This window comes from Sorex fumeus, unplaced genomic scaffold, assembly GCF_029834395.1.
Source record: "Sorex fumeus unplaced genomic scaffold, SorFum_2.1 ptg000072l, whole genome shotgun sequence".
Taxonomy (NCBI): Eukaryota; Metazoa; Chordata; class Mammalia; order Eulipotyphla; family Soricidae; genus Sorex; species Sorex fumeus.
The window spans coordinates 22,227,103-22,251,281 of record NW_026606129.1 but is presented as its reverse complement, the minus strand read 5'-3'; the positions used below and the strand labels follow the sequence as shown (position 1 = coordinate 22,251,281).

General features: G+C 38.4%; 2 protein-coding genes across 3 annotated transcripts in view; one reads left to right on the top strand and one right to left on the bottom strand.

The window, feature by feature from the left end:
• Nucleotides 1-488: 488 nt before the first annotated feature.
• SGO1 (shugoshin 1) lies at nt 489-9,832 on the top strand. 2 transcript variants are annotated; one of them, XM_056129647.1, is made up of 7 exons: nt 489-630; nt 708-904; nt 4,874-4,956; nt 6,366-6,427; nt 7,135-7,917; nt 9,276-9,465; nt 9,712-9,832. In XM_056129647.1, the coding sequence occupies exons 1-7, from the start codon at nt 489-491 to the stop codon at nt 9,830-9,832; spliced, it is 1,578 nt and encodes a 525-aa protein (XP_055985622.1). The 2 variants fall into 2 exon arrangements, with proteins under 2 accessions (XP_055985622.1, XP_055985623.1); XM_056129648.1 differs by lacking the exon at nt 7,135-7,917.
• Nucleotides 9,833-21,915: 12,083 nt separating this feature from the next.
• Nucleotides 21,916-24,179, bottom strand: part of KAT2B (lysine acetyltransferase 2B) — a 115,501-nt gene continuing 113,237 nt past the window's right edge. Inside the window, exon 19 of the mRNA XM_056129308.1 lies at nt 21,916-23,996. Within this exon, the coding sequence (XP_055985283.1) occupies nt 23,803-23,996 (194 nt within the window). The 3' untranslated portion in view covers nt 21,916-23,802. The remainder of the gene's footprint in view (nt 23,997-24,179) is intronic.

The window sequence follows — 24,179 nt, the reverse complement described above, 5'->3', positions numbered from 1 at the left end:
GATCACCACCAGGTGTAGCCCAAAAACCAATATATAGTAAAGGTAGAATAAATATAGAGAACATATGGCAAACAAAGCCCAAATATATTATTAGCTCTAAACACTGTTGGTCATAAATACTGTCTGTGGAAAATAAACACCAATTGCATCAGGACATATCATTAAGCATTTCCAAGAGTGTCTGGTATGTAGTAATTCTCCAAGGAAAATTGGTTAAGGAATAAATAAATAGCATATTACAGAAGTTTGGGGGTTAGGAACCCAGTTATTAGTCTCCCTCAACAAATACCTGATGAGGGTAATATGCCAAAAATATTAATGAGATTTAAAACTAAAAATTCTTTTTAGCTTTAATTTGCAGTTAATCCTATATTACTATGCGTTCAGTTCATTCTTTATGAATAACCTATGTTTTCAATCTTGTTTTATGCTTGATTTATCTCTTAGAAAATTTGAATGTTTGATTATTTCAAATTTCTACTCAGAAGATGGCCAAGGAACGGTGCCTTAAAAAGTCTTTTCAAGACAGTCTTGAAGAAATAAAAAAACGAATGAAAGAAAAAAGGAATAAAAACTTGGCAGAGGTTGGCAAGCGAAAGTCTTTTATCACTGCACCAGGCCAGATAACTAGTAAGTAATTTTCATTTTGTCCTTTTGTATCACTTTTTAATTAAATATTTAATAACTAATTTTATTTTTCTTCTTAGCGAACACTTCTGCGCTACTGAAAAACTACCAAGACAACAACAGAATGTTGGTTGTAGCTTTGGAAAATGAAAAAAGCAAAGTGAGAGAAGCCCAAGATATCATTCTACAACTGAAAAAAGAATGTTACTATCTTACATATCAGCTCTATAAATTAAAAGAAAAGCTTATTTCACAACAAACAGAAGAGCTTGAGCAGGTACTTCCATTCAAGGATGCAATTTTTGGAGCAAGAGCAATAGTATAGTGTTTGCTTTGCACCTAGGTTCAGTCCATGCTACCCCTTTAGCCTGAGCCTGCCAGGAGTAATCTCTGAAACAGACAGAAGTAAGCCCTGAGCACCACCAGTGTGGCCAGAGCATTTAAAAAAAAAAAAATTATGGGCAGAATTTCTAAAGAAATAAAATCATGAATTAGTTTAGATCAGGTCATATTACTTAAATCACAGGTGACTATCTGTTACTAGTGAATTGATCAAAACATGTTCCATGTTGCATTACTCTTGTATCTATATGGCTAGTTCAGGACGCTTTAAGCGTGTAGGTAATTGAGTGTTGTGTTTGATTCACTTAGTTCTGAAAACGGGTAACAAGACAGTTCTGAGGAGTTTAGCCTTTCACACTGCCAGATGCTCTGAATATTTAACTGAGTCAGTAATAGAAAAACAAGGCTAAAAATCTAAAAGTAATCGTTGAATCAGACTGTCATTGTCACTGTCCTCCCATTGTGCATCAATTTGCTCGAGCGGGCCCAGTAACATCTCCATTGTGAGATTTGTTACTGTGTTTGGCATATCCAATACATCACAGGTAGCTGGCCAGGCTTTGCCACTTGGGTGAGATACTCTCGGTAGCTTGCCAGGCTCTCCGAGAGGGGTGGAGAAATCGAACCCGGCTAGGCCAGGCTATCGCTCCAGCCCTGAATCAGACTAAAATCAAAAATTTCAATCAATTCTATAAATGTTTTCATCATCCTGTTATTCGTCGATTGCCTCGAGCAGGCCCCAGTAACGTCTCTTTCATCCTAGCCCTGAGATTATATTCACGGCTCTTTAGGAGAATGAGACCCATCATTGTTACTGGTATTTGGCATATTTGGTACGCCACAGGGAGTTTACCAGACTCTGCCCTGTGGGCAGGCTACATTCGATAGCCTGCAAGTTTGTCCAAAGTAGGAATGAGATAATAAGATGTCATAAAAAAAAAGTTCTGAATGCGGCCGCGCGGTTCCGGGATCTGGATTTTATAGTCTCTGAGTCTTGGCTGCTGATGGGATTACATGGTGCCAGGGGGCCAGGTGGTGGGTGTGACCCCCGCCTACGGGAATTTGGAGGATCTGGATGGAAGATGCTCGACTCCAATCCGAGTAGACTTGGAGGTCTCGGCCCCGGAACCCGCGTGGCTTTGTCCCTCTGCCAGTACCTTCATGTGTGCGGAGAGTGGTCTCAGCATGGTGGTGGCTGGTCCTGGAGGTCTTCGGCTGCCGGAGCCCCGGTAGGGGCAGGGCGGGGAGGAAAGCTCAACCCGCTCCCCTCCAACTAACTATAAATGTTAGTTTCTCTGTGTAGTTTTACTATATCCATTTGGTGGGCAGTTTTTCATAAGAATAATCCTTATTTATTTGGAGGGTACTTTTTAGAAAGTCTTTTTTTTTTAAGTTAGTGAGATAATAATTATGAACATTTTGCCAGTCATGTTTTTTGGATAATTGGATAATTGGTGTGTACTAGGTTGTATTAAGAGCCAACCAAAATTATAACGAACATGAAAAAATCTTGATTTAGAATATTTGTGTTTCCTCGCGTGTTAATCCCAAGAAGAGTAATGATGAGCCAATTTCTCCTTTCTTTTTCTCAGACACCACTGCCAAGGAAAGTACATAGGAGAAAGAGAAGGAGTGGTGGCAGATAGTATCAGAACAGTTTATTTTCTTCACAAGTGACCATCTGTTTGCTATGTCAATTAAGACAGTTGTGTTGGCATTTAGGCAAGGAAACCAGACAAGAATGTGAGATTAGGGACTGGAGAGATAGCACAGCGGGTAGGGCATTTGCCTTGCATGCGGCTGAACCAGGTTCGATTCCTGGCATCCTATATGGTCCCCTGAGCACCACCAGGAGTGACTTCTGAGTGCAGAGCCGGGAGTAACCCCTGTGCATTGCCAGGAGTGACCCAAAAAGCAAAGAAAAAAAAAAAGAATGTGAGATTGGGGGGCTGGATCAATCATACCCTTGCTTTGCATGTGGCTGACCCAGTCTTGATCCCTAGTATCCCTTACGGTCCCGGAGCACCACCAGGGTTTTTCTCCTTACTGAATAGCTTACTTCCAGCTGCCATGCAAGTGTGCTTTAGAAGCTCTCACCTTAAGAGGAAAAGAAAATGCATACTCTCATGCTTCATACCCCTATATCTCATTTCACCGATTCTTTTTCAGGACAGACATGTTCTAAAGAAAACAGTGCACTTACTACCTTCTTCCTCAGTTTCCATTCACATTTGAATTCACTCTTATGCACCTTTTATCCTTAGCATGCTATATTCTGTCAAGAACACCACAACCTTCCAGTTAATCAAATTCACTTGGCAAGCCTTGTTTTACTTAACACTGAAGTAACACACAACACTGATTATTTATTACATTGTTTTCATCCCTTAACTTTCTTACCATCATGCTGTCCTGGTTTTCTATCTCTGTTCTATGTTAGTCTCTTTTGGTGACTTCTTTACTCTTTTTTTTTTTTTAACATTTAAGTTTTTTCCATACAGAGCAGCTAAATAATAGAAAATTTTAAAGCGAAGAACTGTAAAATTTAATTTTACGTTTCACACTTGGAGCTAAAGACTTGATTATATCTATGAAGTAAATTTTGAAACCAGGCAATAAGACATAAACAGGTGACTCATTCATACTTTACTGGCAATGTCAACTACATTTTGTTTTAAAGTTAGTTTGGTTTCTACTTTTAAATGTCAATTGTCATGGACCCCTGTTATTTTACTCTTACACCCCCTCCCCAAAATTTTAAATTATGTGCACATGGATAAGGGGTGGTATCTGATCTAATTAACCACTTAAATATTTATTAAAAACATCAAATGAACTGTGTGCAAAAGCACAATTTATTGCCCCACACTAAAAGGAAATGGCATATATGTACCAGTCTCCTTACGGCTGGTTAACAAAACAACAAAACCGTTTATTCATTTGCTTAAGTCGAAAGCATAAGGCTTCCCTCTTCCTCATTACCCTTACCTCTACCCATATTCCATTTGAGCATGCTGTTTTAGTTTCTGGTTTTGGTTTGGTAGTTACACCCTCAACACAGGCTTTACTCCTGTCTGTGCTTAGGGATGACTTCTGGTGGTGCTCTGAGGACCATTTGTGGTGTCAGATATCAAGCCCAGGTTGGCCTTGAGCAGGGCAAGTATCCTACCCACTGTACTTCTCCTTGGCTCTCACCACTCTGTTATCTCAAAATTTTTACTGGGCTTTACCTATTGAATTTTAGTTTTAAGTAAAGATGTCTCAACTCCTGCTTCAACTCTTTCCAGATTCCTTGCCCCATTCCATGTTTCACACATGAATAGCCAGACATAAAATTTTATTTTTTAATTAGAGCATTTTACTCTCCTGCTTAAAATTCAGGTGATTTCCTATTACACTGGTCTAAAATTAATGTTCATAGTTCGTAAGATTTTTGCTTCTCCTGTTTTCATTAACTATGTTCTAGGCACATTACTTTTCTGTATATATAACAAGGTTTCTTCTCATAATGACTTTTGAATTTTTAGTTTCCCCGATTTCTCTTTCAGTTTTCTCTCAATGACTAACTCCTTTGCATTCTTCAGATTTCAGACAAAAGTTACCCTATCTAAAAAAGCCCTCAAACCCTCATTTTTTTCTTTCACTTCATCCATGAGTATTTCTGTTTAGCCACTACCACTATGTGAGATTATTTATATATCCTTTTTCTTTGGTAAATATCTTTCCCTCTACTTGAATGAAAGTTTTAAGAAGATAGAGATTACTCTTAATTTTTAGCTTCTATAGGCCTGGTTCAGATACTGGTATCCAATACCAGTGAACTGTCAATAGTATTTATTATTGTATTGGATGCTTTGTTATGAATATTTAAGTTATAACAGTGTATTTGTTTTAATACACTTAGCAAAACCAAGAATTATATCCCTCTGGAATGGACCCCACAAGTGACGACAACAACTCTGGTGATTTATTTGTGAAGGATTTAATGTTAGTATCAAATTCATTATTATTATTATTATTATTATTAACACCAAAACTTAATTCTGTGATCCATTTATAAATTTAAATATGCATCATATTTGGAGTCTAATATTGTCTCTACTGGTTATCTTTTAAGAAAACTCATGTTGAAATTCTGGCATATATAGCAAACTAATTTTTTTTTAACTTTTTTAATTAGTCTTGAGTTTTTAAACAATTATTTTTGACCATGCTTGTCTTAATCTTTTTGAGAGAGGTTTTGCATTCAAAACCTTATTCAAAAATACCACGATGGCATTCTGCCAGTACTAGAAATTGTCTAGTTTAGAAGACAAGTGTATATAATTTGCATATTAAACATTATTGTTAACATGTCACCCACTGTCTTGCTAATCTAATTCATTCTTAAAGTCACCACTAAGTATACTTAGCTTGCTTATGAATTATGGATACAATTATGTACAGTGAAATACACTGATATTAACTGTGCATGGCACCGTCCAATGAATTTGACACATATAGTATTATAACCTAGCCCTAGTTACCTTTTTTTTTATTGTTGCACTCAGGAATATCTCCTGGCAGAGCTCTCAGGACCATATGGGATGACGGAGATTGAACCAGGGTTGGCTAAGTGCAAGCCAAATACCCTACTCCCAGCACCATCAGCCCCACCCCAAGTGGTTACCTTTTGGACCTGATTGTTCTTTATGTGGTGGGATGTCCTTGGCATTGTGGGATAGCTCACAGCATCTTGGGCTTCTACCTACTAAATGAGAGTAGCCCTTGGAGAAGCATACTGCACCTAGTAAGAATACATGCCATAAAACAATGCCATGTGTATCCCTTTGCATATATGCATCTCTCTACTCATAGAAGTAATAACTGCCCCCCCAAAAAAGTAAACCCACCTCCTAAAAAGTAATCAAACTGTTTTTTGGTTTTTTTTTTAATGTTTTATAGATCAATTCTATATAGCTTTTCCTCTAGTTAAGTTCAAGCTTATTATAGATTATGGCCTGTTTTCGGATGATGTTTCATCTTCTAGTGGGCGATGAATGACAATAACATATCAGCTTCTATGTAATCACACATAAATCTCTTTTGGTGGGGTGAGGGAGATGGCTTGGGGGACTGGAGCTCATGCTTTGTACATTGTGGGAAATGCGGGTTCAGTCCTCTGTACTGCATGCTCCCTTGAACACCACAGGGTCCATGCCCTACCCAATCCCCCTCCCCACCCCACACACACCACTCGCGCACGTGTTTTTCCTTCCTTCAACAGCAAACAAATACACTAAATTAGAATGAGATTTGGAAAGGATACTAAAGGGAAGAAAAAACTTAAAACATTAGATTCATTTCTGTTGCATAATGGCTAAATAAATGCCTATTTTTCACTGATATTTTCTAAGGCAAGTTCCTCATCAAGAAGAAACTCATCTTCCAGATCAAATAGAATCATGCCAAGTAGAAGGTAATTAAATTTCTCGTTTCTTTTTGTTTGATGTTTTATTTGTGTTCATGTGGTATTTCTCAAAGCTAAGCTCTCTCTATCTCTCTTCGTTCTCATGGGGAAGGGGTTTGGACCCACAAGCCAATGGTACTCAGGAGCTAATCCCAGCTGGGAGTCACTCCTGGTAATGCGCAGGATGCAGTGCTAGGGATTGAACTTGGGGCTTCCTGCATGTAAGAATGATCTCCAGCTCTTTACTCTCTCTCTCTCTCGCCTGCTAGCCTCTTATATAGAATAAGAGTTTTAAAATACATCCATTTATTTTGCCAACTGTGTAATCAGCAATATGGGCCTAACTAGACAAGAATCACTGATGGAGTCCCTGAATTTCGGAGCACTTCTTGTTCTCTGAGATGTTCTTTTTCTATGAATCCTATATATACAGATATATTTAGACTACTCATTTTCCTTGAAGCCTTTAAGTCAGGCACATAAAATCCCAAGCTAGCATATTTTTGAGGGTTATGTAAGATTCTTTCACAGACATAAGCCAATCATTTATATTGTCAAATAAATGTTACTATTAAGTTTCCAGGTATTTATTTACAGTAAATATGGAAAACCAATAGAATGACTATTCATTTTAGTTTTAGCTTTGAATTCTAAGATTTTTTGAAATTAAACTTTCTGCAGAGTAAAACTTTTTTCTCATTTTTTTAAATTCTCAGAGCCAATACCTACTATTTCTCATGATAGACTGGAATTTAATTTGGATTCAGATGAAGTAAAGTGTAATGATAATGCCTTACCTAGAACTGTATCTCTCCGCCACAACGTAAATAAAACTTTTAACAATCTAGATGAATTCGATACCTTGGATAATTTTGAAGTAAATCACTTTTCAGTACAGTACTCTGAATTGGAAAGACTTAGATTTGCAGACCCACTAATGAACAAACATATTTCTGCAAATAGAGGAGGAAGTGCATGTCAGTGGAATACAGGTCAAAATAGCCTATCACCAAAGATGATTTGCCCAGAAAGAGCTACTAAAGAAAGGGAGGATGTCTTAGAGTATGAATCTGCACAAATTAAAAGTGAACACAGAGATGTACAACGAAGAAAAAGAAATAAGAAAAGGCGTGACAGGAGAAAATCAAAAGGTGTGCCAAAGAATAAACGTGCAAATAAAAACCTCATTTCTCAAGAAAACGCTCACATTGATGCTTACAATTTTAATGTGGAAGAGAGTGTTCATCTTACTCCTTTCCGTCAAAAAACCCTCACATCTGAAAGGGAAGAACACAACAGTGACTGTGAAGTGGACAGCATCTGCCAATCAGGTAGTTCAGATGATTCTGATGACCTCTATATCCCCACTTGCAAGTACGATCAAGAGCACTCCAGCCAGCCAAATAGCCCCATCACCAGGCATCGATCCAAGAGAGGACTAAAATTTCCAGATACAGAAAATGAAGTGGAGGCCTCCAAGCCAGCAGATAGTCCGAGCAGTAAGTGATCTACTTCTTTGCCTATATTTTCAGTGTTTATGATATATTATCACTCGAGATGTTTATGTACTATACATGCCATCTGTTTTTCCGGGGGAGGTTTAGACCCACCATCTGCCTCATTGGAGAGAGTTACTATCTGATTAAATAGTGTGGGAGAGAAGGATGCTGAAATCACAGTTGTGTGGCTTTGACTGCTTTGAGCTCATTTAAATCCTCTTGTTTGTGGGGTTTTATTTTGAAGCTTACTCCTGGCTCTGTGCTCAGGGATCACTTGCGTGGGGGCATATCCAGTGCCCAGGATTGAACCCGTGTTGCCATGTGCAAGGCAAATGCCAACTGCCGTCCTCTGGCCCTTTAAATCCTCTAACAGCAAATACTACTTGTAATGAAGTCAGGGGAACAAATTTTGTGGAGTAAGGTTGAATTAAAATGTTCTTTTTACACACACCTGAATTATCCCCTTGAAAATGAATCTAGTGACTCATCTATTTTTTTTTCTAGTTTAGGTAACATGATTATGATAGTGTTTATGATTTTGACATATAAAATTACTATATCTTCACCACCAACCACCTTCACCACCACCAAAGTGCTTACTTAAAAAAAATTTTTTTAATTAAAAAGTTAGGGACCAGGAAGCTAGTACAGCAGTTACAGATGCATGCCTAGCATGCATCTGAACTCTGGTACCACATGGTCCCCTGAACATCACCAGGTACAGTGTTGGAGACCCAAATCACGCCTGGAAAGCCTGGATAATCCCCAGCACCTTGGCATATGAGCAGCACCACAAACTCAGGACTTACATTGAATCGCTGGCTCCAACTAGTCAAGAATCATCCATGGGGCCCCTGAATCTTCTGAGCACTGTTTGGTAGGCCCCAGAAATAAAAGGCAACTTAAGAGCTGAATGATTTTCCCAAGGTCAGCCAATTAGTATGCAAATATCTTTTGAGCATATGCTTTAATTATATTGAAATAAGCAAGAGTGGCAAAATGTTGATAATTACTAATGCTTGGTAATAAGGGCAACCCATTATATCGATTTGTTATTGGAACAATGTCACTGTCACTGTCCTCCTGTTGTTCATCGATTTGCTCGAGCGGGCCCAGTAACGTCTCCATCGTGAGACTTCTTGTTACTGTGTTTGGCATATTGAATACATCACATCACGGGTAGCTTTCCAGGCTTTGCTGTGTGGGTGAGATACTCTCGGTAGCTTGCCGGGCTCTCCAAGAGGGGTGGAGGAATCAACCCAGCTCAGCCGGGCTGGCTGTGCGCAAGGCAAACACCCTACCGCTGTGCTATCGCTCCAGCTCATTGGAACAATATTCAGTAAAATTTGTTTTTGTAGGTGAACTACCTGAAACTCCTCAATCGCCTCATTTTAGCCTGAAGGATATCACCAATGACCTCTCTCATCCTGTAGTAAGAATCAGAAAACTCTCTCTTTCTCCACAAATGACTAAAGAAAGTCCAGCAGTATCTCTGCCTAAGCGTAGATGCACAGCCAGAGTGAACTATAAGGAACCTACACTTGCTTCGTAAGTATCTGACCAGTGGGAACTCACTTTAATAATATATTTGTGGGGCAGGGCGGGGTGGGGGTTGGGGGGATTGTGCAACTTTGCTCAAAGATGAGTCTTACTTGAAGCACATAATTTTTTATTTAAAAACCTGCAGTGGGATATTAATATTGGCATTTTTTACATACAGTAGCTTCTAATGAAGGGTGCTTTAATATTAGACCTTCGTTACTATACATAAGATCTCTTTTTTTACCCTTATAGGAAGCTGAGAAGAGGGGACCCTTTTACAGATTTGTGTTTCTTGAATTCACCTATTTTCAAGCAGAAAAGGGATTCTAGGCGCAGTTCTAAAAGGAAAAAAAGTATGCCCCACATACGATGACATGTTTGTTCACTGCTCTTTGAAACTCATCCTTCACTTCCTTCGATGGCTCTAGGAGAGAATCTGTAAGATAATACCTGAGTGTCAGTTAAACTATTGTCATAGAATATTCTCCTAACAGGACTCTAGATCATGAACATTTTTTCAAAACTGTACTTCAAATGTTATGTTTATTCTTAGCAAATCTGGTTATTTTTAAAATATAAATAACTAGACCAAAAACGCTGTAAGCTTCATACTTTTTCTTTAATTTTAGTACAATATAGATTCTAGAAAAATTTTGGAAATTACGATCTATTCATATGTTTCTGCCAACTTTACTTTTCCCTAAGTGAAAAATATTCCAATAAATGTATCAGAACAGGACCATAACATAAATTCTTGACGTTGAAAGTAGAATATTCCAAGTTGCTTATAGATTCCTTAAACTGTTCTACTTAGTTTTTCAATAAAATGTATATAAAAATCCTAATTAAAGAATGCTTGCTTGTGGGGTTGGAGCAATAGCACAGCGGGCAGTTTGCCTTGCAGGTGGCCGACCCAGGTTCGATTCCCAGCATCCCGAGCACTGCCAGGAGTAATTCCTGAGTACATGAGCCAGGAGTAACCCCTGTGCAAAGCCGGGTGTGACCCAAAAAAGAAAAAAAAAAGTGACTAGTTCTGAGCCCCAATCTCTATATATTTTTCAAATTGATAGCTAAAAAAATCACAATATATTGTAACATGAACTATCAGAACAATTTCCTACTTAGTCAAAAATTCAAATGTGTATGTATGGGTAGGAGAACTGAAGGCAGCTGAGGTCACACCCAACTGTGCAGAGTTACTACTGGCTCTGCTCAGGAGACCATATGTGATACCCCAGATCAAATCAGACTTCAGCCAAGTGAAAGACAAGTGCCTTTATCCCTGTGTCCCTGTGGCCCAAATAAGCCCTCTGAGTTTTTCACGATTTTTTAAATTTGGGTTGAGGTATTTTTTTTGTTGGTTGGGGGCTGTTGTTTGGGGCCATCCTAGTGGTATTTATGGCTTACTCCTGGTAGTGCTTGGAGGATCATATGTGGTACCAGAGATCAAATCAGAGTTGGCAGTATGCAAGGCAAGTGCCTTAGCTCCTGCACTCTCTGTCTCTCCAGCTTAAATGTGTATTTTTGACCAGCCTATTTTTAACAACCTATAAATTGTTCTGTTCTAAAAGTACAAGCTTCCACTTGTATATACTTATTAAATTTTAAGGCATTTTAGGTTATCTTTTTAAAAAAAAATAGTAGTAATAAAGCTTGTCTAAAATAGCACTTTTTTTTCTTCTATTCTCTAAGGATCAAAGCTACCTGGCCTCTGACCTTGTAAAATTTATATACTTACCTTGTAAAATTTCCTGTAAGCATTATCCTAAACTCAGTTTGCTCACTATACTTTCACCCTTCCACTTCTCTCTTCCACAAATTCTTTACTGAACGACTCTTCCAATCTTGACACCCAAGTTTGACTGCATCTCCATCTTTCTGCATTCCACATTAATCACAAACAGAATCCTTTTTGTCACTCCAAATTTTCTATCCCTAAAGGAATATGTATATAATTTACACTCTATATATAATTTAACTTGTCCTGTCACAGTTTTTTCTGTTTGCTCAACCTTTGATTTTATATAAACATGAATTTCTCAGCCAAAGATGGCTCAACAGGTATTTCTGTTTTGCCTGCAGAAAGCCAGAGTTCGAACCTGGGTACCATTTGGTCCCTGTGTACTTATGGGAACAAGCTTTGAGCACCAAGTCAGGAGTGATTCCCTGAGCACTGCTAGCTGTGGGACCCCAAAACAAACATGAGTTTCTAACTTAAGGACTAAATATAGTTTGGGATTCAGTCCCCAACACCAATAAATTTAAAATACAAATAAAAATTCAATCTCTTGGTCCCAGTAGCCTCATTTCATGTGCTCAATAGCTACTTGGCTGCTAGATACTATGTTGAGGACATCAGATAAAGAAGAATATTTTTACCTAGAAAATTACTGAACAAGCTGCCCAAGGCCAGTTGTGAGCCACATTCCGCCCTCTGCCTGGGTTTGTATGGTCTACACGCTAAGAATAGTTCACTTTTTGTGGTTTTGAAGCCATACTGGATGTTCAGGGCTTACTCCTAGTGGAGCTCAGGGGACTCATAGGGGTGAAACTCAGGTCAACTACATGCATAGCAAGTGCCCTGCCCCCTTGTACTATTTCTCCAGCTGCTACTAAGAATAGTTTTTGTTTTTTAAAAAAGAAAATTAAAAAAAAATTTTTTTTGGTAAAACACCAACTTTGGACCTCAAAAAGTATATAATGTATTTAATTTTTTTTCGACCTGCAAACCCTAAAATACTTTCCATCTCTTTATTGACTTTGCCAGCTCCTGCCCTAAATAATCAACTACAATTACCTTTACTTTACAGATCCTTCACTCCTGACCTTTTTTTAACCTAGCTTTGATCCTTCCCTTCCCTTTATTAAGTCAGTTAATCTAAATTTGGTATTTTTTCCTTTGATCTTATATTTTTATATTTCTATTTTTTTTATAATGTTATGATGTACATATCTTTCTGTAACTTTTAACTCAATGTTGTTTTTGGATTTATCCATGTTGGAAGATGTAGATTTTCATCATTGTTTCACTATATAAACCATGTTTAATCCTTTTGTGAGTTTGCTTCAACTTTTTCATTGTTACATATTCATGCTACTAAGAATTTTCTCTATCCTTGTACACATATGACTAAATTTCCATGGAACTGATACCTGACAGTGAAGTTGCCATCTAAAGTGGTTGTACCAGCTAAGAGAAATAGCACAGGGACCAAGGTTCCTGCCTTCCATCCTGCCCATCCTTATTCAAATACTGGCATCACTAACAGTCGGTCCGCTGAACACAGCAGGATGTGGGCCCAGCACCTCACAAAAAAAAATTTAAAAACAAAGTACTAAATGGTCATTCTCATTCCTTCTCAGATTGCTTATCATTTACGGTCAGAGAGATAGTATAGCATGTAGGGCGGATTTCCTGCATAAGGCTGACTGGTTATGATTCCCGGCATCCCATATGAGCATCCCATTTGGTCCCCAAGCATTGCTAGGAGTAGTTCCTAGGTATAGAGTCAATAACTCCTAAGCATCACTGGGTGTGGCCCCCAAAAAAACAAAAAGAATTGCTTTTCATTTTCCTACTTTTCTAACATAGTTTTTCTTCAAATGTTTTCTAGATACTATTCTTGTCCTTATTCATATGAATTATAGATATCTTTCCTCAGTTTCCCCTTGTTTTTATACCATGTTTATGTTTTGATGTTTAACTTAGTATTTTTCATTCCTTTTTCTTAAGGCTTTTGTCTAAAACTTATAGTTTTGCTTTTACTTAGTTCTTTAAATCAGATGCATGTATTATAGAAGGAAGACTATTATTTTTCTCATCAGAACAGCCTTTGGCATGTCTCTGGCCCCATATTTGTCATTTTATGGCCTTTATGCCTGCTTTCTTTTGTATTTAAACCATTTTGCTCACTTTGCTTTTTTTGTTTTGTTAGATTTTTTTCAAAAGACCAGATAACTGTTTTCTTCCTTTTCTATCAATTTGTGCTCTACCTTTTCTATCAGTTTCATTTATGTTCTTTGGGTTTGCACTTCTAGATTTCTAACCTCACTCTAACTCCGAAATTTTTATGCCCTTCTTAACTAATGTTTTCACAAAGATGTGTTTCTGTCCCTCTTTATCACACTGCCTCTTTAGTCTCATATAATTGTATTTGTTTCCTTAAGTTTAAGTATCTTCTCTTTTTTCCCCCATGACTTTTATTAATCTATTGATTACTTAAAATTATTTTGTGTTTTTTTTTGTTTTGTTTTTAGGGGGTAGGGTTGTTCAGGGGCCACACCCAACAGTGGTCAGGGCTTTAAATGAGGGAGATCTGCCACATTTAAGATCTTCTGTACTGTCTTCAGCCAGTTTTCAGAACTACGAAAGTGGCCAAGTGGAAAAGCTTGAGAACCTATGTTTGAACTGCAGCACCATGGAGGGTGGTGAGGGGGGAATTTTTTTCTTACACTTTGGAGTTCATCCTTGGTTGACCCTGTTAGACAGCCTATTTAAACTTCAGTGTTTGTTATAGTTTAAGTAACATGGTGAGAGTAGTCTTAACTTCCAAGATTTTGATTTACAAAGTTTCTAAACCTTTAAAACCAACAAAGAGCCCAGGACCACTACTTAGCTTACCTCTAGCCCTCCTTTTCCTACTCCCCCTCACTATTTGGAAATCTCAGTTCTTCAGTCCGGTGCAAAGGATTTGTCAACCATTGATAAGGTCTGTTCCCTTGTTTTGTCTCTTTACAAACTCACAGATGAGATCAGACCACATTTGTTCTTCCTCTGATTTATTTCACTTAACATGAAGTAGCAAGTTGTAGCAAACTGCATTATTTCATTTTTTTCTTACATTGTGTATACATACCACAACTTCTTTATCCATTTTTTTAAATCACTCCATTGCCATTTGGTTGGCCATTCAGTTATTTCCATATTCTGGCTACTGTACTGGCCATAGCTCTGACTGTAATTGTGCATGTATCTTCTTGAACTTTCTGCTTTCTTGCATAGATCCCAAGACTTTTTACAATTATAACTAATTTTCTTTTAGATTCTAGTTCTTTTATATTAGGTTATTACTTGCTGCTTGACAACCACTGTAGCTCTGTCCTCCTGTTGTTCATCGATTTCCTCAAGCAGGCCCAGTAATGTTCTCCATTGTGAGACTTGTTGTTACTGTATTTGGCATATCGAATATATCATATGTAGTTTGCCAGGCTTTGCTGTGCAGGCAAGATACACTCAGTAGCTTGCTGGGCTCTTCGAGAGGGGCGGAGGAATTGAACTCAGCTTTGCCGGGTCGACCACATGCAAGGCAAGCGCCCTACCTGCTGTGCTATCGCTCCAGCCCTGACAACCACTATTTTATATCATTTAAGGATATACTTTGGAATTCTAAGGTCATCTGGAAAATTTAAGCCCTGAACCCCAAAACTGTTTGGGGTCACTGTCCTCCCGTTGTTCATCAATTTGCTTGAGCGGGACCAGTAACGTCTCCGTTGGAAACTTTGTTGTTACTGTGTTTGGCATATCGAATACATCACGGGTCGCTTGCCAGGCTCTGCCGTATAATTTGAAACTTCCAACTCCTTAAGAAAATTTTTAGTTTGAACTTTTCTAATGTATACCAAAATTTTGTAGATTCTGAATCAGGATGGGAAAAATATACATTAAATCTTTTCTCTATATGCATTGACATAAACACCTATGCCCAATTACAGAGATAGCAATTTTCCCACCAATGGCCAAAGAATAAGTTTATGTGTTGACTGCCATTTTTAATTTTCCTGGTGCCTATGACCATTTAATATTGCCATCCTCCATCCCTACAGATTCATCTATGTCCCTAAATAGATTAGATTATATCTAATATATACAGGTGTTTTAAGGGGGCAAGATCTTTAAGTCATCATACTCTTTGATCTTGTATATCAAATTTTCTAATTCACTGCCAAAATCATTTTTAAATTTAAACAACCATGATTTAAAATACTATTTGTGATAAGTTCATGCATGCAACTTTTCAACATCATATGCTCCACCAGTGTCTGCTTCCCTCTGCGATTGCCTCAGGGACCCTTCCCACACCGATTCTCCTTGGTAGACTCAGTTTTATAGACCAGTTCTTATAAACATTTTTTTTTTACTACAGTCACAAGATTTGACTATGCTTCACAGTCATTTCCAATTCCCCACCAAAGAAAATCCTGTTTTTCTCTATCTGCCTGGTAGACATGACCTTACCCCATCGTCCTTACTCCCTCTTGCTCCCTACCCCCCTGCCAGGTGGGCATCTTAGTTCTCTGATTCTGTGCTGCCTGAAGAATTTTTTAGCCTGTAGTTTTCTACCTGCCTTCCTCCAAATTTTGCTCTGTCAATGTTTATTATCACATCCTTCATCACATAGCTGCAGTCATTTCATCTGGGAAACTTCCTTAAGTTCCATCTAACCTAATATGCCTTCCCTTTCTTAGCCTCATAGCACTGGAGTGATAAAAACTCCAGAATTTCTTCATAAATAGGACCCCATGTTAGTGATTCTAAGATTGAAGAGGGTGCCTAGGAAACCGATCTTACAGCCACATTTGCTTAACAAGTTTTCATTTTAGTTAAGATGTAATGTTGACAAAGCCACCATGAAGCTACTGCTGTGAGTTCTACCTTCTGCTGCTACCCTCCTATCTTGCTCATTGCCTGACCTCCCCATGAAAAGTTGCCACTTCAATTATATGCTCCCGGCTCACAAAGGCATTTCAGTAACTGATGGGTCCACTGTTAAAAGTCCTTACCAAGGAAATGGCTATCTTAACTGGTCCCAACACATTCAACTACGTTCTCACTTCTGAATTCATAGTGTTGCTTTCTCACAGTTTACTTTTCTACTCTATATTATTAGTCTTAAAACATGGCAACTTATCTTTGTATCCTTATCATTTATATATTTAAAAATGCCCTTTAAAAAAAATGCCCTTTAAAAGTGGAGTGGAGGGGCCAGAGCAATAGTATAGCAGGGAGGCATTTGCCTTACACACAGCCAACCTGGATTGGATCCACGGAATCCCATATGGTGCCCTAAGCCCCGCTAGGAGTAAGCCCTGAGCACTACTGGGCATGCCTCCAACCTCCCTCCAAAGAAGTTGAATGAAATAAACTTTCATAGTAAATAGCTAAAAATGTAAAAAGAATTACATTGCATTTAAAGCCTTAATAGCCTAAACTCCACGCTGCAAAGAACTAGAACAATAACTAGGTGTGTATCTGCCATTAACTGGCTTTTAACCACAGACTCTTGACCCAGAATACCTACAATTGAGTATTTGTGGGGGAATTCCCTCTCTGTATCTCAGTGTTTTCATTAAATTGGTGCCAGGAGTCAGAAGTTAAAACAGAAATGCTTGGCTGGAGAGATAGTTCAATGCATGGCATGCCGGAGACCAACTCAGATCCCTGGCACCACATAGTCCCCTGAGCACCACCAGTTAGAGCCCAGAAACAGACCCCAAAACATGACAGAAATGCTGAGAAGAATGCCAAACACCTATCACAGCTTGGTAAGTGGTAGATTCCTGTGCAAAAAAAACCCACAACATTTTGTTTATATGACTCCATGTAGCATCCAAAGACTGTAGCACTGTAGCACTGTCCTCCCTTGGTTCATCGATTTGCTTGAGCAGGCCCAGTAACATCTCCATTGTGAAACTTGTTACTGTGTTTGACATATCAAATACGTCATGGGTAGCTTGCCAGGCTTTGCCGTGCAGGCGAGATACTCTCAGTAGCTTGCCGGGCTCTCCGAGAGGGGCGGAGGAATCGAACCCGGGTTGGCCAGGTAGGCAACGTGCAAAGCAAACACCCTACCACTGTGCTATCGCTCCATCCAAAGACTATCTGCACCAAATTCTAGCTGCTAGGTCAAATGCACTTAGCACCAGTACAGATAAAGTTCATTTTACATTAACAGGATTTAACATCTTTTGGTAAAGGGTCTAATTTTAAAACAGGGTAGTGTTAAATTTCTGAATGTGGATATTTATTTAAAAGCATCTTCACATACATTGTTTTAATAACCATCCTTACAATAGCATTGAATGAAAATGTGACATCTAGTGAAGGAAGAGGAAAAGATGATGACTGGTTTCTGTTACATGCATAACTTCTAAAGGTATGCAAAACAAATATATATGTGTGTATATGTATACATATATATATGACATCAACTGTAACTTGTCATTTATTGAAAGGATGAAGAAATGTGGCTTAGTTAGGCAGTCAACCCCAAGGCATCTCAGAACTTGGCATCTACAGGATATTAATAAAAAGTCTCTTCCTCTCCACCTTTTTCTATTTTAATCAATAATAGAGAAATGATTTTTAAAATTATCAAATATGTAAGTACAAAATCTAGAGGAATCAGCTTTATATGAGAACTGAAATTGAGAAAATTCACAGGCATATACACAAACAGGAAATTTTCTATTAAAGCTGACATCTACTTTGTGTCCGAATAGTTCTGCACTTTGCGTTTTTATTTTTTATTTATTTTTTGCTTTTTGGGTCACATCCGGCGATGCACAGGTGCTACTCCTGGCTCTGCACTCAGGAGTTACTCCTGGCAGTGCTCAGGGGACCATATGGGATGCTGGGAATCGAACCCGGGTTGGCCACGTGCAAGGCAAACACCCTGCCCGCTGTGCTATCTCTCCAGCCCCTGCACTTTGCTTTTTACACACACAAACAGAAACGTGTTTTTTCCCTACCCCCTAAACAAAAACAAAGCACTGTAGCACTGTACTCCCGTTGTTCATCAATTGGCTCGAGCAGGCACCAGCAATGTCTCACAACAAATTGTGAGACTTGTTGTTACTGTTTTTGGCATATCAAATATGACAAAGGTAGCTTGCCAGGCTTTGCCGTGCGAGCTAGATACTCTCGGTAGCTTGCTGGGCTCTCCAAGAGGGGTGGAGGAATCGAACCTGGATTGGCTGTGTGCAAGGCAAATGCCCTACTAGCTGAGGCTATCGCCCTAACCAAAACAAAAAACTATACAAAAATGTATTCCAATAGCCCCAAACTGGAAACTGCCTAGTTAACCACTGAAGAGTGAGTAAACACATTGATTACTTGAACAAAAACTCAGCAATAAAAAAGAACAAACTACCGTTATATGCTACATGTGTGGCCAGATTACAAAAGGCACCTACTTTATGTTTTCATTAAATAAAAAAGACCAGAGGTGATAGAAATCAAGCAGTTACTTGAATTGGGGGGAGAGGAATCCTCTAGAATGAGGCATTGGGGAATTTGAAGTCATTAAACTGTTTTACTTAAGAATTATGCATTTTACTGCATATTCAGTTGTGCACAATGCTGCTATTGGGTGTACTGAGGAGTATGAGTAATGGTGGCACACTAATGGCTCTCTCAGAAAGATTTAAATTAGAACTTGATCATACACTTTGTATGAGCAAAATGTTCTCTAAATTCTTTGAAGTGGTCCATGCCAATCTAACATATGCACACCTTTACTTGTTTTGTTGCCAGATAATTCTGATGAATCAAAAGACAGACATTCTCGGGGCTAGAGCAATAGCACAGCACTCGGGAATTGATGCAGTTAACAGGACCGGAAGTTCTTAAAAAGAGGTATTGACTTCTTTTTATCATTTGAAAATATATTTAGTTTTCTTGATTATTAAACATTTCCTGGTAGAGAGAGATGTGTGCTTGTGCGTGTGCATGTGTGTGTTTGATTTTCTGAGTTGAAGATGATCAATTTTCATGTTTCTGTTTGAAGTTCTTAACAGAAACCGTTGGGTACCTTGTTATAGTGAACGACTGTAGAAATTAATATATATATAATCTTCCTTTCTAGCATAATACTTGGTTGGTTCTCATAAAACCAGTTAGTTTCTTTCTTTTCTCCTTATTAAGAACTTCAAACAGAAACATGAAAATTGATCATCTTCAACTCAGAAAATCAAAAATACACATGCACACGCACAAGCACACATCTCTCTCTACCAGGAAATGTTTAATAATCAAGAAAATTAAATATATTTTCAAATGATTAAAAGAAGTCAATACCTCTTTTAAGAACTTCCAGTCCTGTTAACTGCATCAATTCCTGAATACTGCTGCCCACTCTCCTTGCAGGGTAGGGTGAGGCAGAAAATACTTTTCTAGGAGAATACTAGTTTAAAGCTAGACTAAAACAGCTTAGAACATATGGGAAAGACCAAGGACTACACCCAGTATCTCCTCCTCTTAGAATCACTCAAAAATAAAGATTATTCTGAATATTAACAGCTGAAAGGGGTAAGAATTTATCACTGTCCTGCGCATCTCAGACTAGTCTTGTTTATACTTCTTGAGTTCCATAATTATATATCTTACTGCTGGGTAATATGGAAAATTCCAAAGCTTCATTTCCACTATTATAATAAATAAATATTGCTAATTTATGTTGAATAATCAAAAATTTATATCATTTTTTTTGTTTGGTTTTGGGACCACATCTGGTGATGCTCAGGACTTACTCCTGGCTCCGTGCTCAGAATCACTCCTGGTGGCACTCAGGAAACTGTATAGGATAGAACCCGGGTCAGCCACATGCAAGGCAAGAGCTCTACCCACTAGCAGATCATAGGAAGAAGACTACTCTCCATCCCAGATGTTTTCTTTGTTGTAGAAGAACTTCTGTTGCCTCCTGGCTTCCCTCTGGTTCTCAATCATTCCTTCTCTGGCAGAGACTGGATAAGAAGGGACCAGGATGAGGGACGAGAATGGTAGCTCTGCATCTCCTTTCTCTGTGCCTTGCTGGAGCAGGCCTGTCTTCAGGGAGTCCTACCCAGGCAGTGCAAAATTACTGCCACTGGTGACTCAACCACATTCTGAGCTTCAATTGTTAGTCCATTTTCCACAGATTTTAAGTCACAATCTCCAATATCCATTTGATTAATCATCAAGGTGGTATTTTGGCCATCCTATAGACTTTGTTGTTTTCACAACAGAAATGAGGAAGGAAGAGGGTTGATCCCCGTGTCTCATATGTGACAGGATACAGAGTTCTTTCTCACAGGCAGCATTTGGAATAGTACTAGAAGCACATATGGGTGATGTTTAAAAAACCAGCTGTATTTTGATCTATCTCAATCTTCCTCTAACTCACAGATGCAAAGTAGAAAAACTAGGGAAATACTTTTCATTTATAAACCACTTATTGTTTCCTCAGCTGGGTTTTTTCTCTGTTTAATGAGTGACCATGGGCAAGATGTTTTAAACAAATGAAGAGACAGTGTCTCTCCTCACTGTGATCACTGTAATCCATTTGTTCATCGATTTACTCAAAGCGGGTGCCAGTAATGTCTCCATTCGTCCCAGCACTGAGATTTTAGCAGCCTCTCCTTACTCGTCTTTCCCAGTGCTGTCGTATTGGAGGCTCTTTAGGGGTCAGGGGAATGACGTCATTGTTACTGTTTTTGGCATATTGAATACGCCACATGTAGCTTGCCAGGCTCTGCTGTGCAGGCAGGATACTCACGGTAGCTTGCTGGGCTCTCCAAGAGATATATATACATATACATATATATATACATATATATAATTCCCTCTATGATTGGTTGCCTACTATCTGAACCCCATCAAATATAGTGTAGAATGGATAGGGAGTATCTTATAATGTGTCCAAGAATATGTTCACTCATATGTGAGGGTAGGCCTGAGCGTGTGGAAAGCAGCCTGGACTATGGCAGTGGTTGAGTAGTGGAGGTCGGCTACTGGGGCTGGGTCCCTTAGGGCAAGGAGGGCTCTCACCTGCCCCCCTCTGGGGTGCTCGAGTGAAAGCAGCCTGGCACGGAGTCCAGTGACATGATTATGGGGGCCTCATTTTATGCTCCCTGCCAGAGAAGCAGCAGTAAGTTCTAGAGGGTGGCCTATGAGGAGATTATCTGGCGCTGGCAAGAGGTGGCTTGAGTGTGACCCCTGGGTCGCCGGAGACTGGGGAAAGCAGGCAGAGGATCTCTGATCCTGGGTCCCGTTGAGTCCAGACTTCAAGGTCACAAAGTTCCATGTTACCTGGGTGCCGTAGGGCTTCACTCATGCGTGAAGTCTCTCCTCAAAAAAAAAAAAAAAAAACATTCTCACTGGGGCCAGAGCAATACAGTACAGTGATAGGGCGCTTTGCCTTGCATGAAACTGACCCAGATTCGATCCCCAGCATCCCATATGGACCCCTGAGCTTTCTAGGTGTGATTCCTGAGTGCAGAGCCTTAGCACTGCTGGGTGTGGCCCCCAAACAAACAAAATTCTTAGCGATGAGCTGTGTACTTCAATGTAATTCCCCATAAATTCAACAATCCTCAGCATCTTCAAACAAATGCTTGAGAGCTAGGGCTCCATGATCATCACTCACACAGTACACTAATCCTATTACACTTAATCTTCTAAATGAAGAAAATACCACCACATCGAGACGTTTTTAAAATATAATTTAAAACTATTTTGTACCAGTACAATATATTAATTTTACAAATGTAAAATTTTATCAGTTGTTAAAGCATCTGCAAAAACCACACAGCCTACTTGAGCTTTATTGCACAGTATCTATAAGAAAATATTAATTTTTAAATTAGAAAACATAAAAATGCTTTCAATATAGAAGAGACCATCTGATTTTAAAGACAATACTCTATAAGAATGTCTACCCAGAAAATAACAAACTTTCACAGGATACCAAACTGGACTGATGTTTCAGCAGATCCAGTACAAAGCACTATCTGAAACAGTCCATGATACTTCATCCAAACTGTATCATCATTCTTCATTAGAAATCTAGATGCCACTCAAGGCGGTTTCTTATACTTAAGGAAGTTGAGGCATTCTTCATTGTGAGCATTCTGAATATCCCTAGCATGTCGAAACAACACTTCAACACTTCAAATAGTCATTTGCTGGGTTTTTTCCTTTGTGCAGATTATCTCTGGCAACTGTTTTAAACAACTATTCGATGATGCTTTACTTATGCTGGTAGAAAACATCCAGTTAAATATGCTTTTAAAACCTAGTTCCTTTACAAAAATCAGTTTATAAATTTGTGTCACAAAAGTTAGTGTCAAGACCATAAAGATGGCCTTCATTTTGTTTTTCACTGGTTGACTCTCCCAGAGTTGGGATGGCAAATCGCACACTTTTATGTAGTGTTTATTGGGAAGACATCCAAGAACTAAGCTGAAATTCCAAGACAGTTAATAGGTTGCATGATGAATTTTAGTGGGAAAATACCCTGAAACTCTATACCAGTATAGGTGTTAAAATACTAATAAGTAAAGCTATTGATGGTAACTGACCTCATACATAGCCTGGAGTCTGTAAATATACATTACCTGTGGGGTTGAGTGTATCACAAAAAATAAAGGGGGCGTGGGTTGGGATGGGGGAAGATGCATCCTTGTTTATTAGAAAAAGGATTTACCAGATTTAGTTTATATAGATATTATAGATCATTTTCTATTAAAGTCTGTTGACCCAATCTCAAGTGTTCTCAAAGTCACACCGTTTAGATGTGAAACAGTTTTGTGGCCCAGGATAGTACAGTTTAAAACTTATGGCCTGCATAAGCAAAGTCAAATATAGTCATACACCTTTGCGTAGAGAAAATAATTATTAAAATAGTGGTTATGCACTCACAAGTCTGTTGTAGTAGATAGAATTATCAAAACCCCAAATGCTTATTTAAAAATTTTTGCATTATTTAGAAGGCTTTCCTTAGGAATCAAAGCAGTTGCTCTTCCGGCACTGCATTTTTCAGAACTGCTCAAAGCACCTCATCTAGATGAGTGTTTTTTTAAAAAAATATATTAAGTCTATAATGTGACTTCAAGCATCACATACTTCACCTTTTTTGGGTTGTTTTAATCAGGTCTCCCTTCCCTACAAGTCCTTCAAAATAAAATAAACATAAACTCTCACATTCCATTAGGAAAAAATGGAAACATTCATGGTCTGAATATTTTCTGAATTCCCCCAAATCTTGGTACTGTGTGCAATTTCCTCACTTAAGGGTTTTGCGGAAACCCCTGACCATCTATTACTGAAAATTCAACTAATGGACATGCCATAGAAAATGAACATTAATAGTAAACAGATTAAAGTCTATTCCATAAAATAAAAATGTTCTATGACTTCAATTTAAAGACATATCTGAAAAGTTAAGAGGTTTTTGTTTGTTTTTCAAAAGTGCTAATTATTACATTTACAAGTATCTTCAATACATTATGTCCAATTCTTTGTAAAACTAAACCACCTTGCTTTAGGCACACTGCTTGATGAGTTTCTAAGAAGCAGAGGAAAAAGAATCACTTGTCAATTAATCCAGCTTCCTTAATTTTACTGAAGAAGAATTTCTCCAGGATATTGGCACATTTGTAGTATTCACTCTCAGGGGGGTTGTATTCTTTGCAATTGGTAAAAACCCGCTGTAAGTCTGCCATGAATAATTTCTTAGACACGTAGTACCTATTCTTGAGGCGTTCACTCATGGTTTTCAGATCTGCACAGGAAAAAAAAAAAAACATTAGCAATCTTTTTTATGTTTTTTTTTTAGATTTTAATATTTTTATTTTAAATTTTTTGCCTGAGCGGGCCCAGTAACATCTCCATTGTGAGACTTGTTGTTACTGTGTTTGGCATATTGAATATGTCACGGGCATGCAGGCAAGATATTCTCAGTAGC

What these genes read in the sequence shown, in the direction of transcription:
- SGO1 (XM_056129647.1), top strand. Translation starts at nt 489, where the DNA reads ATGGCCAAGGAACGGTGCCTTAAAAAGTCTTTTCAAGACAGTCTTGAA. An exon ending in TTATTTGTGAAGGATTTAAT is followed by an intron (nt 4,957 to 6,365) that starts GTTAGTATCAAA and finishes ATATTTTCTAAG; the next exon opens with GCAAGTTCCTCATCAAGAAG. An exon ending in AGAATCATGCCAAGTAGAAG is followed by an intron (nt 6,428 to 7,134) that starts GTAATTAAATTT and finishes TTAAATTCTCAG; the next exon opens with AGCCAATACCTACTATTTCT.